The sequence below is a fragment of the Notolepis coatsorum genome (genome assembly GCF_963971535.1).
Source record: "Notolepis coatsorum genome assembly, chromosome: 4".
Classification (NCBI taxonomy): Eukaryota; Metazoa; Chordata; class Actinopteri; order Aulopiformes; family Paralepididae; genus Notolepis; species Notolepis coatsorum.
Window position 1 is genome coordinate 123,532,688 of NC_140168.1, and position 20,339 is coordinate 123,553,026.

Sequence of the window (20,339 nt, forward strand, 5' to 3'; positions counted from 1 at the left end):
CGACATAGACCCCCTATGCGACCGCTGCAGACAGGCTCCAGCCACTCTGCTCCACATGTTCTGGACGTGCCCAAAGTTGCACACCTATTGGCAGACCATCTTTGACACCTTCTCTAAGATATTTGGAAAGGAAGTGGAGCCATCACCATATATTGCATTATTCGGAGTGGCCCCAAAGGACATCCACTTTAGATGGTGGGAATCTAGAATGCTGGCCTTCTGTTCACTTTTGGCCAGAAGGCTGATACTGTTCAAATGGAAGGACCCAGGTTCACCTGTCTACGGCCACTGGATGAGAGAGGTCATGTATCATATTAAACTGGAGAAGATCAGGTATACTGTCAGAGGTTGTACCGAAAAATTCCACAATATTTGGGATCCTTTCCTAATTTTCTTCGAGGGTATGGAAGCGGATAATGTGACAGAGGCAATCTGACTGGCCTTCCTGGGCCCTGTTTCTCGTACCTGGTTCAACTAAGTCGATCAAGATGTCATTATCCAGATTCAGTTAACCCGATGTTCGAAGCCGGGATTTTCCTGTTCCTCGAAGGTGGATTCAGTCTCGTTAACTCGATTCAGACTTGAGACTCAGGCTAAGTGCGCGCGGCCGCTTTAGGTGAAAAGCCAGCACGTATCGATGGCAGAGATCCTGATTCTCTAACGGCATTGATTGATTAATTGATTTAAGACTTTATTGACAGATTGCAATACGGCTCAATCGCCTCGCCGACAAGTTAAATGCGTTATCTATAGGCTAATTCTAAGTCCCTCATTACCTCAATCAATCAGATTATATTTCTTTAAACTTGCCTGCTGGATTGAATAATCAAATGAGATCTTGCTAGCGAAAATAATTAGTTAAAGTGTTATACAGAATTACGATACGGCTCTCTTACCCATTGATTGATGTATAGTCGATCTTTAACTTATCTCCAATGTGGTCTAACGGGTTGTTCTTTTGACTTTCACGCAGACGACCGGGGTTCGAGACCCTAGTCTTTTCCTTCTTTTTGCAATATAGGAATAATTCAATTTGGTGCACGTTGAGAGCTATATAAAGAATGACATCCTCAATGCATGTAGATTTATAATATTTTAACTTAAAACCAGGCTACTTTGGCGTATAATCATTAATATTATATTCAAAAAAATTATATTGGAAACACCGGGTTTTGAACACCGGTCGCTGGGTTGGCAGGCTTGAGCACTACCGCTGCGCCACTGGACCAGATGGGATAAATTCATTGTTTATACATTAATGAACGAGAGACCCGTGTTTAGAATATTCTTTATTTTGAATGAAGTATTTATTTCTTTATCCTCATTCATTAATGTGACGTCAACGGCTCATTCAATTTCTCAAATCCGTCAAACAGCGCATCTCATCAGACATCTTAATCCCAGTTACAATTAAAATAACCACGTCATAATGTGTACATCGCACCGAGCGAGCGCCACGGTATATATAACGTGCATTATTTAGGACAAAGTGAATTTAGTATCAGCATTTTGGGTCTATTTTACATTTCAAAAGCCCCCTCTGGAAGAATGGAGCACAAAAACGTAATTCAGAATGGTATAATGCAGATCGTAGACTGTGGGAATAATTTCAGGAAACGGGCTGTCACTTTTTTGCGGGGGCGTGGCGATGGTTCAGGCTAACTTGAACTTAAACTCTGCTTTCGACCAGGCTCAAACCTTTGGATCTGTTGTCATGGTGATTTGGAAAATCCACGTACGGGGAACAGGAAAGTCCGGCTAACTCAGTTATCCAGTTAAAGTTATCCGGCTAACTCAGTTATCCAGGTACGAGGAACGGGGCCCAGGTCTCTCAGCTTGTTATTGTTTTATTTTTGTTTTCTATTATGTTCTTAATATTCCTCTTCTCTATCTACAGAATGCAAGAGATATGTGACTGCTGTCTGGTGATTTAAGAGCTAAAAGGAGAAAAACATTGATTGATAAAATGCTTTAATGTATTTTAGAATGATTTTGTCTGGTATAGGGGTGGGGGGAGGGAGGGGGGGAGGTCCTTATTTTATTTTTATTTTCTTTTGGCCCATGTGGGACCGCCTGTAAAAACCAAATCTTCAATAAAAAAACCTTGTTCAAAAAAAGAATAACAGTCTTACCCAGGGAGTCTGGGAGTCCAGTAACAAAATCCAGTGCTATGTGGGACCATGGACAGGTGAGCACAGGTAACGGACGTAGGAGGCCGGCGGGGGGCCGATGAACGGCCTTACTGCGGGCGCAAACCGGACAGGCCTCCACATACTCGCTAATGTCTCTCTCCATGGTTGACCACCAGAAACTCCGCCGCAGGAAGGATAGGGTTCTTCCGATGCCGGGGTGGCAAGAGAACTGACTGGTGTGACCCCATTCAATAACCTCCGACCGCACCAGGTCAGGAACAAACAATCGGTTAGGGAGTCCATTACCGGGGTCTGGTTGAGCGTGTTGGTTCGGACCCTGTTCTCCAGCGCCCAAGTCACTATACCTATCACCTGGGAGGGGGGAAGGATAGTATCGGAATTCCCCTCAGCAGGACTCTCCGGAAATAACCTGGAGAGCGCGTCTGCCTTAGTATTTCGTGACCCCGGGCGATTGAAACGGCTGAAGAACAGGGCCAGTTAACAGAACCGAGTTAAGAACAGTTAACTCTCCGGGTGGACTTGACATACGTGAGATTCTTGTGGTCAGACCACACCAGAAATGGATCTCTGGCCCCCTCGAGCCAGTGTCTCCACTCCTCTAGGGCGGCGTGGACCGCCAGCAGCTCTCGGTTACCAATATCGTAGTTTCGCTCTGCCGGGGTGAACCTACGAGATAGGTAAGCGCAGGGGGTGAAGTGTACCATCCTCTGAGGATCGTTGGGAGAGGACGGCTCCGACCCCGGTATCCGACGCGTCTACCTCCACAATGAAGGGACGGGTCGGATCAGGATGAGCTAGGACGGGTGCCCTGACAAACAACCTCTTAAGAGCGGTGAACACGGCTTGAGTCCAAACAAATGGTCGGTACGAAACGCAGTCTTCCACTCGTCACCCTCCCGAACGCGGACGAGGTGATAAGCATTACGGAGGTCAAGCTTGGTGAAAACGGTGGCATGGGTGAGGGGTTCAAAAGTAGAGCTCATAAGAGGTAAAGGGTAACTATTTCTCACCGTGATAGCGTTTAAGGGTCGAAAATCAATGCAAGGGCGGAGCCCTCCATCCTTCTTCTTCACGAAAAAAATACCTGCTGCCACAGGGGAGGAAGAAGGACGGATAAGCCCCGACGCCACTGACTCACGGATGTACTCCCGCATTGACTCCTTCTCAGGCATAGACAGGTTATACAACCCATGAGAAGGAAGAGGAGCTCCGGGGAGGAGCTCGATGGCTATGTCATAAGGACGGTGAGGGGGCAAAGACAAGGCGCGCTCCTTGCTGAACACCGTGGCAAGGTCATGATACTCCAGGGGAACACCCTGGAGATCCGGAGACGCGGGTCGGGTTTTGGACCATGGGGAGGAGTCGAGGTTGAGCGTAAACAGTTGGTGTGGCAGGCCACACTCCAACCGAGAATTCTCCCAGTGGACCAACAAATTTGAGGGTTGTGAAGTTCAAGCCAGGGGCGACCCAAAATTAGGGGAGTAGATGGTGCGGAACAAACAAAAAAACGAATACTCTCTGTGTGGTTACCTGACACCGTGAGCGAAATGGAGGGGGTGCCATGGGTCAACGGAGCTATGTTACGTCCATCGATAGCACGCACATGAACGGGAGCCTTTAACGGCAAGGTGGAGATTCCCAGCTGTCTAACCAACGCTGCGTCAATGACACACACATCCGCCCCGGAGTCAATCATTGCGCCTATTAGGGGTGGGAATCACCAGTTTCGATACGATATCGATTCTTTGGAAAACGATACGATATTTTCCGATATCACAAAGTCTGCCACGATATGATACAATTCGATTCAGGTGCCTGGGATCGATATGAGACGATATTATATGCCCATTTAACATAATCAGTAACATTTAAATCAACAAAAAAAAGGCAATGGAAATATCATTTGACATTTTTATTTTTGAGCTCTTCCAGACATTTAAATGAAAAACAATCTATTGTTTTTAATACAAATACTGTAGACCTCCTGTTCACTGTTTTTGGTTTGTTTTTCTTTTTTTTTCTCGATGTTAATATCCTATTCACTGTCAGAGCTGTATTTTGGCTGGAAAAGGCATATTGGGAGGCCGAAGGTGCAGTACCGGCCAGATCCTGGTAGTGGGGCTATCTCGAGAATGCAGTAACCCCCCTCCTTCCCAGTCCCTAGTGGACCTCTGCTGTTCTCTCTATATGGCTCTGATCAGCTTAGCTTAGTTAGCTTACGCTAACGCAACGTTAATTTCGGTATTTAACGCGACGTGGGCATAAAGGAATGGCGAGGATGCAAAGCATGTTAGATGCATTTGACCCGTTGTGGGGGAAAAAACAACAGGCACTTATTTCGGGTTGCAAAATAGGCGGACTCTGAAGCAATGCTGTCTAACGTTAACACACGCTGCTACTGAGCTACTGTTGTGGCAGCGGGCGGATATGCATTGCTCACCAGGGGATTTTCAAAATAAGAGTATCGCAATATGAATCGATCTTTTTACGTTGCATCGATCCTATTTGATCATTGATAATAGATCGATATATCGATCTGGATCGATGTATCGTCCCACCCCTAGCGCCTATTGATAACGACTCCTGTGCCCACGCCAGCGTGACTGGAAACAGTCTATTAACACTTTCAGTGCCGACGACGCTATTTGTCATTATTTCATGCCCCCCGTTGAGAGCCGACGACGCTAATTGTATTTTTTTTTTTATTATTAGCGATCTGAATTCATATTTCATCAACCAAGTCTCCCGTTGGTACAGCAGCCCCTCTATGAGCTCCGATGGGAAAATACCGCCCCCTATCGTCTATCCCTGTGTAACTGCAGCCCATTCGATTACACAGGTCGATGGGTGGGGGGGGAGCCTACTCGCTCCACTATGCTGGCGAGCCGTCTGATGAAGAGGGAAGTGATTGCGAGACGGAAAGCAGCCTGGAATATATATTTACAGCAGCCAATAAACGCTATCGATATTTGGAATGGCGATCAGGAATTGGAATAATCTTTTTGGAGAACATCTGATCTAAGGTAAGGAGTCTATGTTAGACAAAGCGGGGCTCGCAACTCACTCGCACTCACACCGAGCGAGCCCCCTGCTGTAGGCTATGAAGGCGAGCCGCAGCGTGTGGACCGTCCCTGAAGGTAGGGGAACATGAGAATCATGACGGGCTACGGATGCGGTGCCCTCGATGCCACTTACCGAGGGACCAGCACCCGAGGGAGACCTTGCTGAATACAGCCCTGCCAGCCTCCCGTCGATAGAAGAAAACGTGCGGTGTAACTGAGTAACCAGTTCGGTAACTGTGGCGCTTAATTCCTCAACAGAGGTGGTTACGAAGTGACGAAAACATTGTTCTTCCATCTCAGAAATATAGCAAAAGTACGACCATTTATTAATCAGAACGATGCTGAGAAGCTAATTCATGCATTCATATCTAGCCGGTTAGACTACTGTAATGCACTTTTCACAGGTCTCCATAAGAAAACCACAGAGAGGCTTCAGCTAATCCAAAACTCTGCAGCCTGACTGCTAACTAGAACCAAAAGGAGAGAGCACATTAGTTAATAGTCCAGTCTTAGCTGCTTTACACTGGCTTCCTGTAACATTTAGAATTGACTTTAAGGTCCTTCTCCTTACATACAAAGCTCTAAATGGACAGGGACCTAGCTACATCGCCAACACTCTAATAAATTACACACCAGCAAGAACACTGCGATCATCAGCTGCTGGACTACTAGAGGCTCCCAGAAGCAGTCAAAAGAGGATCGGTAATGCAGCCTTTATCAACTATGCCCCAAAACTATGGAACAAACTACCCCAAAACATCAGGGAAGCCAACTCGCTAGACATCTTTAAAAGACAGCTTAAAACCTATCTCTTTGCTCAGGCATTCCACTGATAGATATCTGCTACCACCTAGTGGCAAGAGGAAACATCAGGGATATCCTGACACAACTTGTATTTACCTGCACTATTCTTACCCTGCCTACTCTTATACACTGCCTATCAAATTCATGTGTCAGTTATTGCACTTTTTACTTCTTACCGATGACTATTTTAAACTGAATCATTTTAAACTAGTTTTATTATTTGCTAGATCCAAATGTGAAACACTGTGATTAATTGTATTACTGAATAGAGAGCATATTAGGATGCTAGATCCTAATGTGAAACACCGTGATTTACCATACCTTGCTACCTGTCTATCTTTTTTATGCCCGCTTATGCCTGTATTTTTTACTGTTGTGAAGCACTTTGAACTGCAACCTCTTTATGAAAAGTGCTATACAAATAAAGTTATTATTATTATTATTATTACACTAGCTGGATCTGTTTCAATCTCAGGGTCCGACATTGGCGAGTTCGTACTGTTATGGGAACAGAGGAACGGGACCCAAATAAGAGATTGAAACAGTCCAACAGTTTAAACGCTAAAACAAGCGTGTATTTATTTTTACAAACAGAGACAAATTCAACAATACAAAAAAAATCTACAAGGAACGGTGGAAATGTAGTGTCAGCAGGTCGGGACCTGGGTTATGAGGTGTGTGTTAAAACCCGAAGTATGTGTGATGTAGCAGACTATGTGTGTGTACTTAATATGTAAATAAAGTCTTACCGTGTTGAAAAGATGTAGTGGAACATGTGGCCTCGGCCATGCTGGGGCGAAACAATAACTGATTCCCGAGAGGGAAAATAACACGAGGGACTTGGCGAGGCAGGGGGGAGAAAATAACAAGGGAATTAACGGGCGGATGAACGCGACGAGTATCCGAGACGCCGTCTTCCAAACTAGATGGAAGAGAGAAAAAGAGACACGATATTAGTTGACCCGTAAACATCTACCCACGCTGGAGGGGAGAAGAAAACGAGGTCAGGGTTACAAGCATTTGAACACGCGCATCAAAACAACGAGGTTAGGTAGCAGACAAATAAATGACAACAATCAACGAGAACTAAGTTAGACAGAAATGTCAAAAGGAAATAATTAAGGCGCAACAAACCTACTGTTCCTACAGAACGAACTCGCATCGACTGCTGGGGCTGGTCAGGTGTTTATAGTGCGGGAAGAGGCAGCATTCTCTAATTGTTCATTAGCACCAGCCGTGAGACGTGAACGTCTCGAGAGACGTACGCCTCAGGGTCGTGTCAACGCGCCACGCGTCCTCAGGGGGGAGCCAACAGGCTGAGGTACCTGCTCAAAAGCAGCCCTCGCAACAAACCCTTTACTATCACACTACAGATGGTTAACCTATCTATTCTACCGAACCCCATCATAAAACATGCCTTTGTAATGATCCCAGCGTCGGAAAACGACCCCCCCCCCCTTGGTGGCTTTGTGAATATAAACATTCTATATATGGTCGTGTTTACCTTTGACCTGGAAATAACATAGGTTTCAGGCGAGCAACCCGCACGGAAATGCGCATGCTGCACAACACACGTCATATCTTGCGTTCCAGAAAACGAGACTGGATTATTTTGAAACGCGACGATTTTTTGCATGGGATAGCGCACGAACGAAGGCATGTAGAAATAAACGTTTTTTTCCCTGTTGGAGTATAAATAGTGCCTGTCACACACACCGGTTCCTCGCAGTCCAAATAAAGGGATACTGGAGAAAGAAAAAGTTATCAATACAAAATATGTTGCCTGTTGTAGTCCCATGTTTTGTTTTTGCTCTCTTGTAAAGTAACAAGGCAAGGCAAATACAGGAAACAATAAATCCCCAACTATCACTTTTACTAGCCAAGATTAGGAGTAGGGATGTCCGATATTATCGGCCTACCGATATTATTGACCGATATTGGCATAAAAATGTGATATCGGAAAATATCGGTATCGGTTTAACACTTTCAGCGCCACGCCTGGTTTTCCGTTTTACCGCTTGAATGCCACCATCGGCGCCAATGTTAACGTTAATATCGCCTAATCTATGTTTTAAATTATGGCTATGTGTCTAATCTGCCCATCGCATTATCAAAGACTATTTTCCAGTCAGTGCTGTGAAGGCAGATTGTTTTTTTATCGCGTCGTTGCCGTTTCAGAGCAGTTAGAAAAGCCCCTGTTTTGATATAAAAAACAGCTCATTCTGGAGCATTCTATGAAAATCGTCTTTTAGTGGAATATTCCACAACGTTGATATTCGTCAGCCTTTTTATGAATCGTTTTCAAATAAACGCTAGATGATCAATATTATACGTGCACGCACGCACATTACGGCCGCGCACTGATAATCGCCTCGTTGATTTCCTCATGGACTTTTACAGTGAAACCGAAAGAAGACATTTCACAAAACAGCTTATAACTTCATCAAACTTACTCTGATTATCCTACCACTGATAACATAGAGTCCTTACCTGACATCAGATGGTATCCAACTGGTATATTCCAATTCCTGATCACCATTCTAAAAATCGATACGTGTATGGATCCAACGCGATACAGTAGAACTCCATGATCCGCGGGGATCTGAGGCTCCAGAATGAACTGTGGTAACCCTGGCTGGATCAGTGAACTGGAAAATGTGGAGTACCGGATTTTTTTCCCCATTCATTTTCATTGAGTCCATTCCAAAATCACTTATGTCATCTGGGAGACGACAGGGGGCGCTTTTTTCCACAGTGATCGTCGGCGCCCCTCGGCTATACTCGGGTAGGCTCGGGTGATGCAATAATTTTTCAGATCGCAAAAAAAAATAAAAAAATAAAAAATCCGAGAAATCTCGTGAGTGGCTAGCAACCACCTATAAAAAAACACGAGAAATCTCGTGAGTGGCACTGAAAGAGTTAAAAAGAAATTACATTTATTTAACCTTTATTTACCCAGGCAAGCAAGTAAGAACAAATTATAATTTTATTTATTGTAAATATTTATTTATTTATTAAGAGATATGTAATGTTAATTACCTGAAATTATTAAGTTTTTTGGCGGGGGAAACCCTGCATATATCGGTATCGGTTGTTATCGGTTGATATCGGTATCGGAAATTAAGAGTTATCGGTATATCAGTATCGGTAAAAAAGCCAATATCGAACATCCCTAATTAAAGGATGAATTGTGAAATGTGTGTGTGTGTGTGTGTGTGTGTGTGTGTGTGTGTGTGTGTGTGTGTGTGCGCGTGTGTGTGTGTGTGTGTGTGTGTGTGTGAGAGAGGAGAGAGAGACAGGAGAGAGAGAGAATATTCAACAACTCACAATTTTATCAGAGAAATTCAGAGAGACCCTTCAGATAAAAAACAGATGACACAATACTGTTATATCTTATATTGGCTTCTCCTACAGTAGCAGATAATGATGGGATTAAGCCCTCAGAGATAACAATGCGGTTCTTATCCCAGGTGTGAAGATGAGCGTGCCCCACGCCAACGACATCGGCCTGGAGGCGGTGGTGCTCCAGTACACGGACTGGATGGACGAGAACAGCGGCGTGAAGAACCGCGACGCCCTGGACGACATTGTGGGCGACCACAACGTCATCTGCCCACTGGCGCACTTTGCCCGATCCTATGCCCAGTACAGCGCGCTCAGGGCCAATGTGGGCGGGAACTCTGGTATGATGAACAGCGGAGGAAACCCACAAGGTAAAAGAGACAGATAGACAGTGATACATACATACATACATAGATACAGTAGATACATAGATACATAGATACATAGATTTAAAGGAACACGGCAACTTTTTGGGAACGTTTTTCAAAAAGCAACAGGGCTTTTGAGGTGATGAAATCACTGCGCCCAGGCAGCAGTGGTTCGGCAATAAATTGTTCAGACTTTATTCAGATCCATTATCTTAGAAAACTAAAAGGTCTAATTATCCACGTGGTAAATACACAGGTCACGGGGGGCGCCCGAGCGGCGCACCACATTACTGTGTACAGACCTACGCGGCCGACCCGGGTTCATCTCCCGCTCCCAGACTGATTTGCGCATGTCCTCCCCCCACATCTTCTCCCGTTCTCCATCCATGTCTGACCAATAAAGCTGTAAAAATGCTAAAAATATAAATCTTTAAAAAATAATAAAATACACAGGTCACAACATGTTTACAGGAAAGTTTTGGAGTTGTATTTGGAGTGTATTTCGTGACTGTTGGGAACTAGGCTACACTGGCACACCTACTTCCAGTGAATGATGCTAAGCTAGGCTAACGGTGCAGCTGTTCCCTAAGCCTAATGCATGCACAGAGAAGAAAAGGTCATGTATCTGCTTGTCTAACTCCAGGGTAGATGGCAAATAAGCAAATTTCCCAAAAAGTTGGCGTGTTCCTTCAAGTATAGATACTATTATACACACTATTATGCTAGATAATATGCAGCATCTCTAACCTTCTCCTCCTCTCCTCTCCTCTCCTCTCCTCATCTCTAGCCTTCTTCTCCTCTCCTCTCCTCTCCTCACCTCTCCTCCTCTCCTCTCCTCACCTCTCTTCCATTCCTCTCCTCACCTCTCCTCCTCTCCTCTCCTCTCATTGCCTCCTCCTCTCCTCTCCTCTTCTCACCTCCCCTACACTCCTCACCTCTCCTCCTCACCTCTCCTCTCCTCACCTCTCCTCTCCTCCTCTCCTCTCCTCTCCTCACCTCTCCTCACCTCTCCTCCTCTCCTCTCCTCTCATCGCCTCTCCTCCTCTCCTCTCCTCTTCTCACCTCCCCTACACTCCTCACCTCTCCTCCTCTCCTCACCTCTCCTCTCCTCACCTCTCCTCTCCTCCTCTCCTCTCCTCTCCTCACCTCTCCTCACCTCTCCTCACCTCTCCTCCTCTCCTCTCCTCTCCTCACCTCTCCTCACCTCTCCTCTCCTCACCTCTCCTCACCTCTCCTCCTCTCCTCTCCTCCTCTCCTCTCCTCTCATCGCCTCTCCTCCTCTCCTCTCCTCTTCTCACCTCCCCTACACTCCTCACCTCTCCTCCTCTCCTCACCTCTCCTCTCCTCACCTCTCCTCTCCTCCTCTCCTCTCCTCACCTCTCCTCACCTCTCCTCACCTCTCCTCCTCTCCTCTCCTCACCTCTCCTCACCTCTCCTCTCCTCACCTCTCCTCCTCTCCTCTTCTCACCTCCCCTCACCTCACCTCTCCTCACCTCTCCTCCTCTCCTCTTCTCACCTCTCCTCACCTCTCCTCTCCTCACCTCTCCTCCTCTCCTCTTCTCACCTCCCCTACACTCCTCACCTCCCCTCTCCTCCTCACCTCTCCTCCTCTCCTCTCCTCACCTCTCCATACAATACAACATATTAAAATGGTAGTACAATCTTTAGTCTTGTCCCATCTTGACTACTGCCCAGCAATTTGGTCTAGCGCGTCAAAGCAAGAGCTTAGTAAACTCCAGCTCACTCAAAATAGAGCTGCCCGACTCACTCTTCACTGCTCTATAAGGAACAGTGTGGAGGGAATGCATGCTAGACTGTCGTGGATGAGGGTGGAGGAGAGACTAGCATGCAGTTTGATTAGGTTTTTAAAGAACATTTGTACCTTGGGTAAACCCACTCAATTGTATTCTATGCTTTTATCCACCAATGATAGACATGACCATAATACCAGACATGCTTCAAGTAGTCGCTTCACCCTACCTCTGCCTAGAACCAACGCTCTAAAGAAAACTGCAATGTATAGAGAGCCATAACATACTGGAATAGGATCCCATTACATATTATACGGACGGAAAACAAGGACAGTTTCAAAAAGAAACTCAAAGGAGCCATAATCCGGAAGGAAATTAATATATGTCATGCATGAGTGTAGGTGCAGCCATGTTATCCAAAACTTCTTCTGATTACTTTGTGTGTTTTTCTTTTCTTTTTAAAGGTATGGTGAAATTGATGTTTTAGTAACATTGATGAGCATTCTAAAAGCAATTCTTAAAAATATTCAATTTTAAAAACAATCTTAAATTGTATTTAACACTGTATTTTGTATTTTGTTTTGTTTTTTTGTTTTCCGTTTCTTTGCTTGCATGTAATTTTAGCCATCTTAATTGTTAGTTTCATTGTGTATTGTATGTTGAGTACTGGCTTTTAATAATTCTGTTTTGCAATAATTGTTTTTGTATGTTTTTTGTGTGGACCCCAGGAAGACTAGCTGGTTGCCATGGCACCAGCTAATGGGGATCCGTAATAAAATAAAAAAAATCAAATCTCCTCACCTCTCCTCTAATCACCTCTCCTCCTCTCCTCTTCTCACCTCCCCTATACTCCTCACCTCACCTCTCCTCTCCTCACCTCACCTCTCCTCACCTCTCCTCCTCTCCTCTCCTCTCCTCCTCACCTCTCCTCCTCTCCTCTCCTCTCCTCCTCTCCTCTCCTCTCCTCTCCTCTCTCTTCTCACCTCTCCTCACCTCTCCTCTCCTCCTCTCCTCCTCACCTCACCTCTCCTCCTCTCCTCTCCTCACCTCACTTCTCTTCCATTCCTCGCCTCTCCTCCTCTCCTCTTCTCACCTCTCCTCCTCTCCTCACCTCTCCTCACCTCTCCTCACCTCTCCTCTCCTCTCCTCCTCTCCTCTCCTCTCCTCTCATCGCCTCTCCTCCTCTCCTCTCCTCTTCTCACCTCCCCTACACTCCTCACCTCTCCTCCTCTCCTCTCCTCACCTCTCCTCTCCTCACCTCTCCTCACCTCTCCTCTCCTCACCTCTCCTCCTCACCCCTTCTCTCCTCTCCTCACCTCACCTCTCCTCCTCACCTCCTCTCCTCTCCTCACCTCACCTCACCTCCTCTCCTCTCCTCACCTCTCCTCACCTCTCCTCTCCTCTCCTCTCCTCCTCTCCTCCTCACCTCTTCTCCTCTCCTCTCCTCACCTCACCTCCTCTCCTCACCTCACCTCTCCTCCTCACCTCCTCTCCTCTCCTCTCCTCACCTTTCCTCCTCACGTCTCCTCCTCTCCTCTCCTCACCTCACCTCTCCTCCTCTCCTCCTCACCTCCTCTCCTCTCCTCCTCACCTCTCCTCACCTCTCCTCCTCACCTCCTCTCCTCACCTCACCTCTCCTCTCCTCTCCTCACCTTTCCTCCTCACCTCTCCTCCTCTCCTCTCCTCACCTTTCCTCCTCACCTCTCCTCCTCTCCTCTCCTCACCTCACCTCTCCTCCTCTCCTCCTCACCTCCTCTCCTCTCCTCCTCACCTCTCCTCACCTCTCCTCCTCTCCTCCTCACCTCTCCTCCTCACCTCTCCTCCTCACCTCTCCTCCTCTCCTCCTCACCTCCTCTCCTCACCTCACCTCTCCTCTCCCCTCCTCTCCTCACCTTTCCTCCTCACCTCTCCTCCTCTCCTCTCCTCACCTTTCCTCCTCACCTCTCCTCCTCTCCTCTCCTCACCTCACCTCTCCTCCTCTCCTCCTCACCTCCTCTCCTCTCCTCCTCACCTCTCCTCACCTCTCCTCCTCTCCTCCTCACCTCTCCTCCTCTCCTCTCCCCTCCTCTTCCTCCAGGCGGGATCTACCTCTACCTGTTCGACCACAGGGCGTCTAACCTGCCGTGGCCCGAGTGGATGGGTGTGATCCACGGCTACGAGATCGAGTTTGTCTTCGGCCTGCCGCTGGAGAAGAGACTCAACTACACTGCGGAGGAGGAGAAACTCAGCCGACGCATCATGAAATACTGGGCTAACTTTGCACGCACTGGGTAAGAATGTGTTGAAAAATAAATAATAACACGTCCTTAGCTTAAAGGGGCACTTTACCGAAAAACAACCCTGATTTACTTTTCACATCTCACACGGATCCCAAGGCTCTAAACTGTTTTGCACACATTAATTTAGTCTGACAGTTATTGAGAGTAAATGAGTTTTAATATCTCCTCCCGTGATGTCATCAGAGGACACTGAATCCTTTTTTAACACAACTTGTGTCCTTTTTTAACACATATGCAACACATGTAGCCTATGTGTGTGCAGTTAAGGACAAGTTCACCTCCAGAGAGAGGAGGGGAAGGGAGAGAGGGGTGCTGTTCACCTGTGTAGCCCACTCTGCGTGTGGAGCCAGGTCTTCGTAGGGCCGTACACCAGTGGGTTTCGGAGGCTTCCTGCATAGGCTACTGGCGCCTGTCCAAAGTCTCCATCTGAGACATAAGATGTCCCAGTATCTCAGAATCTACTTATCAGACATAAGTGTCTCATTATATCAAGCCAAGATGGCCGCCGCCAGCATCTCCTGTCTACTGCCTACACTCGACGCTCTGCTTTTAAGTGTCTTATCAAGTGTTTTTATCCTCTTTCATCAAGTATTTGTATCCTGTTTTAACTGATTTGGCTGTCAAGCTATCGACATCTGAGATCACAGAGATACAAACTGAACTGGAATCCATGGAGCGTCTTCTTGAGGATCTCCACTGGCAAACGGGAGCTCCCGTCCCCTGGCTAGCCTGTCTAGAGCCGCCGGGGCTTTCAGTCCCCGATGGCCCCGGTGTCCACGCGACACGAGGAGGGCGCAGGGCCGGCTTTCTCTGAAACGTTCTTAAGTACAGTGACACTGGAGTCGACGATGATGAGCCCAGAATGAATGTTCAATGAACAATGAACAATAACAGACCATCAAATACACCCACAACACACACATCCACACGCACACACTCACTTTAAATAAACAACACACTGTAGCATAGGGCTGGGCGATATGACCAAAAACGTTATCGCGATAAAATTATAAAATTATTTTCATATAATTCGATATCGATAATTATCGTCGATATAATGTCTGTCAAGTTTAATTAACTTCTTATGCTGCTGCGAATGTCTCGAGTCGAGTTGATGTCGTCATCAGTCCGCGCACGTTAGCAGTTAGCCGACAAGCGGAATATCTCATGACAATGTAATAAATATGACACTAAAATACTCTCTTCCGCCACAATACATTGCAACGACGTCCACTGTATACCCACACTACTATAAACGTGGCCTCAGAATTCACGCCACACACATACTCGGCACGTAAATATATAAAACATCGCCGTGCAAGCTAGTTAACCTAGCCAGCCTGTTGCTTCTAAGCGGTGTATTCCATGACAATGTGCTAAATATAACACTAAAATACTCTCTTCCGCCACAATATATTGAAACAACGTCCACTGTATACCCACACTACTATAAACGTGGCCTCAGAATTCACGCCACACACATACTCGGCACGTAAATATATAAAACATCGCCGTGCAAGCTAATTAGCCTAGCAAGCCTTGTTGTTGAGTGAGTCCTACCTCTCTACCCAGAGGTGCAGCGCGGGTCTCCTTCGCTCTCAGCCATCTCCTTCACCGATTGGTTGTTAGTGCGTGCTCATATCCAAGCTTGGAAAATCGATATATCGAAACTTTGCGACCACGTTTCATGTTTATTTCGAGGAAATAATTTATCGCGATAGTTATCGTTATCGTTTTATCGCCCAGCCCTACTGTAGCACCCACTTTACCCACTTTAGACACTAACACACTTTATATTTATTGGCATCAATCTCATGCACCTCAATGCACCTCACCACCACAAGGTGGCACCACAAGCTAAGCTATACCTCACCATTTCTACACTGTACTGTATCTGCATTGTATAGACTGTACATATATATGTATATTGAACATTTTTGTTTTGTTTACACTTGTTTACATACTTGACTTTCTATTTTATACTTATATTATACTATTTTATACTATCTTATTTTATCTAGCACACTCTCAGGAGCAAAACAGAAAGAAGCATTTCATGCAAAAGTATTCTGTATTTCTGTATGACAACTAATAAAGAAACTAATTCACCTGCCGTTAGTAGGTGCCGTAACCTACTGCCTTTCTTTTATCAACGCTGTTGTTGTAGTGCATGCAGGAACGGATGATTCTGGGATGTCTGGGCATTCAACTGAACTCCAGTGTGACATGGAATCATTGACAGTGACTATTGAAAGCTTGGGCAAACGCTGTGTTCTATCAAGCCCCATTTCCTCTGTGTCAACCAGCTCTGGGCGCCTTTTTAGCCTCCATCACTGGTTGCTAAATGTCTGCACTGCAGCAGGACATGGCTTTGTCAGCCATTTCGATTCATTTTGAGACCAAATATGACAAATCTGATGGGAATGGGGCGAGACAACTGGTATCAAATTTGATCAAGTATATATCTTTTCATCTTTTCATGGCCTACCCCACCCACCCGTTGAACAGAATATCTAATTTTATCATTCACCACTAGATATCCTGTTTGTACTGTCGATGCCTCCAGTTTTGATTGTAAATCCCTCCACAGCCTCCCAACATTGGTGAGAAAGCCAAATCAAATTATTATTTAGATCTAATCACCTGTTCCTATGGAAATGCTGCAAGGTATTTATTATCTAGATCTGTTTCTTTTTTTATCAGAGAGAGGTTCGCTTGGCATTCAACAAACATTTTGCCGATCCTCAGCCCCGGCTGAGAAAAAAAAAGATCCATGTGCACAGTGCAAATAATATGTGCTCTCGAAGAAACTGTGCTCTTGGATTTGTAAATTATGCCCTCGGATTTGCGTGGGCATGGAGTCGTAATCCGAGATGTACTGTACACACTTCTCATCTGACTGCAGGGGTCATTAATAATGATGATTGTGTTTACACTTAAAGCCAGGTGCCGCAGTTTACCGTTCAGCCCTTTTCTACTGGTGATGTACTATAATATGAAGCTTTGCAAGCCATTGATTCCAGGAGCTTGGTATCTGGATTGATCGGAAGTTCACATTTAAATACCATATAGATCAGAGAATTGGGACGGAAAATTGGCTTCTTCTATAGTGTAGTAGAAAGAGATTGTTGAAGCAGTGTTGGATTATGGGGATGTCATTTATAGAAATGCTTCCACTCTTAAACCCCTGGACACGGTCTATCATTCTGCCCTCAGAGTTATTACTGGTGACAGCTATGACACTCACCATTGTGTCCTCTATGATAAGGTTGGTTTGTCTTCTCTGGCAGAGAGGCATAATGCTCACTGGTATTTGTTTATCTATAAAGTTGTTATCAGAAAGCTACCACCTGATATTGCAATGATGCTAGATTGGAATTTGAACCCTACCTAACCTGCTCAAATGCTTAAGGTCCCTCGAGCACAGTTTGAACATGGAAAGTCAACCTCGTGTTGTATGTAGTGCACCACCTGGAATGATATTCAGCATAAGCTAAAAATCGATTCTCTGCTGACCTAGGGTCAGTTTAGGGCCATGATCTTAAACCTCCCTGGTACATTCTGTAATTGTTTTAACAGATTTCTATCTATGTGTAATTGTTTTGATCTTTTTCTTACCTTTTTATATTCATCTGTTTTAATAATTTATCTTGATGAATCTCGACAATTGAAAATGAGGGCAACCTCAATTTGTCTTTGAGGAGGAGATGGGGTTTTGAATAAGCAGTGGTGGCTAATCCAATTCATTGGCCATTATTCACAACTGAACACGGATGTGAGAAAACCCCACATGTTCCAACATACTGTCAACAGCACAAAGTGGATTTCGCACAGGTCTTAAACCAAGCTAGAGAGACTGGGAGGCAGGCAGGGTGGGACAGAAGTTAAGCAGATGTACAGTAGATGTTGACATACCGGGCCAACCAGTCATACTGCCTGAGGAAGAATTTGATTGATTGAAAAGTTTATTAACAGATTGCAGAATGGGTACAGTACAGTACAGCTCAATACATAAGGGGCTTAAGGGGATGCAGACCAGAGAAAGACTTTCGTCTTGTTTACATCAGGGTCCCCCATTTTCAATTCATCATATGACATACACAACATACAGATAGACAGTACTGCTACATCTATACATTTATGACATACCAGATTTGCAAATACAGTACTGTTTGTGATACAAAAAGTGTCCAAAAAAAGAGTGTATATACATTTGACGTAGAAACTGTACATTGGAGGAGGTTGGGTAGGTGGGGTGGGGTTGGGTGGGTGGGTGGGGGGCTATACATTGGAGGCAGGCCCGGACTGGCCATCGGGAGCACCGGGAGTTTTCCCGGTGGCCTGGCCTGCACAGATAAAAAAAAAAAAAAAATTATATTAAAAAAAAATATATATATCTATTTTTTTATTATACTTTTTTTTTTTTTTTTTTGCCAGGCCATTGTTTCTAGTTGTGGCGGCGGCGCGGCGCGATAGTTAGATAACCTAGGTGGGTGGGGAACAACCAGGATTTCACTGTCTGCGACAGAGTTGGAGAACTATCTGACTCTCTCTCTCACACACACAATGGAGCCGTGCTGCCGCTTGTGATTGGTGGAGGGGAGGCGGGACCAGGCGATACAACTGATTGACAGCGGAGGCGGCGAATGGAATGGCAGATGGCACACCCACTTTTCTGAAAGGAGTTGTTCATTGATTGATTGATTGAAAACTTTATTAACAGATTGCAGAATGGGTACAATACAGTACAGCTCAATACACACAATTGTTAAGGGGATGCAGACCAGAGAAAGACTTTCGTCTTGTTTACATCAGGGTCCCCCATTTTCAATTCATCAGGACATATATGACATACATGACATACAGATAGACAGTACTGCTACATCTATACATTTATGACATACCAGATTTACAAATACAGTACTGTTTGTGATACAAAAAGAGTACAGAAAAGGGAGTATATACATTTGATGTGAAATCTGTACATTGGAGGAGGTTGGGTGGGGTTGTGTGGTGGGGGTTGGGTAGGGAGGGGTTGGGGGGGGAAATTGTACAACTGTTAAATCTGACATTACAAAAAACAATATGTGGTGGTTATGATTGGGGCTGAAGTTGAATAAACAATGTATGAAAGAGAAAGTCAAAATAATTCCAAGATAATTCAAAGATTACACACCTTTGCCACATTGGCTACAAACATAATCACTGCAAAGTTATCAAAAAAAAATAAGAATCTGATCAGACACAAGGGTTAAGTTGTTGTTCCCTTTCTAATTTCCTCAAAAACATCTAGTCTAGTTAATGTGATCAATATTATTTGACAATTGATGCTTTTTGTTGGAAATTTCAGTCAGTGAGCTCATACTTTGAGCTCATTTTATAGTTAAAATGATTGAGACAACGCAATCTTCTGTCTTCGTTGTGCATGCATGCGTGTGCTCACCACATGCGATACATGTGTCACTATTCTGGCAGTGGCTACTGTTATTATAGTATTGTAATGAAAGGTCTGTTATTTAATGTTTGTGTAAAGGGCTATTTTGTAAAGGGCTATTTTAGTGCATCAGTAAAGTGAATATGGTATTGTGCTCTTGCTCTGTTTGAATAGGTGGAGAGAGTGGTTAACTGTATTATAATAGTAAATAGAAAAATATGTTGTGCTCTTGCTTTTTTCTTTTTGAAGGTGGAGAGTGTAGCATTGCTAGTGCCACAACAGTTTTATTTGAGGTTCATAACAGTACATTGTACTAGGGCGGCTATGTGGCGTAGTGGGCAAGGCGCTCGCCACGAAATCTGGAGACGCTGGGCTTGCCTGTTCGAGCCCAGCGCTCCACATTTGCTTTCAGTTTAGCTGGTCGTCCGTACTAATACACATTGGCCGTATTAGGGGGTGGGAAACTGATGGGTGGGGATCGGGCGTTGTGGACAGCGACTCCTACAGGTCGGTTGGTGCGCCTGCGCAGTAGAATCAGGAAGTGTCGGGGGCAGCGTGAGCCTCCCACGCGTTACTCCTCGCCACTGAGAGATCGAGCTGCGCACGTGAAAAGATGCGACTGCTGTTACCTCAAGTACCGGAGGGGACTTGTGCTATGTATGACTTAGTCCACATTGCAGCCGGCTTGTGGGAGGCAAGAAACAGCGTTCGTGACAGGGGAGGGTTGAATTGGATGATACGAAATTGGGATGGGAGAAAATATAGAAAAATGGGAGAAAAAGTGGATCCAAAATAAAACAGTACATTGTACTAAGCAATTGTCGGCTCATTAGTTTGTGATTCACATGCACTAAAATTCACCAGAATGCAGGAAATTAAGTCTTTGTAACAAAACATTTCCGGGTGGGGGACCCCCAGACCCGCCGCTTAAAAGGTGGCCTGATTGGGGTTAGGGTTAGGGTTAGGGTTAGGGTTGGGTAGGGGGGGGGGGGGGGACACACACTGTACACTGTACATTGGAATACTGACAAAGCCATACTTGGTAATTTACTGTACAACTGGGTTAGGACATTCGTAGGGGCCAGTTTCGAATTGCAGTCTCCCGTAGGTGTTTTTTGAGAGTGTTTTTGAAGGTGGGTAGTGATT

The 20,339-nt window shown here is 45.3% G+C and overlaps 1 protein-coding gene across 1 annotated transcript in view; it reads left to right on the plus strand.

The window, feature by feature from the left end:
- The window catches only part of ache (acetylcholinesterase (Yt blood group)), a gene marked incomplete at its 3' end in the record, with an annotated part of 153,635 nt that overhangs the window by 99,342 nt on the left and 33,954 nt on the right, over positions 1–20,339 (plus strand). Inside the window, exons 6-7 of the mRNA XM_084312093.1 lie at positions 9,490–9,732; positions 13,558–13,750. Coding sequence (XP_084168219.1) covers positions 9,490–9,732; positions 13,558–13,750 — 436 coding nt within the window. The remainder of the gene's footprint in view (positions 1–9,489; positions 9,733–13,557; positions 13,751–20,339) is intronic.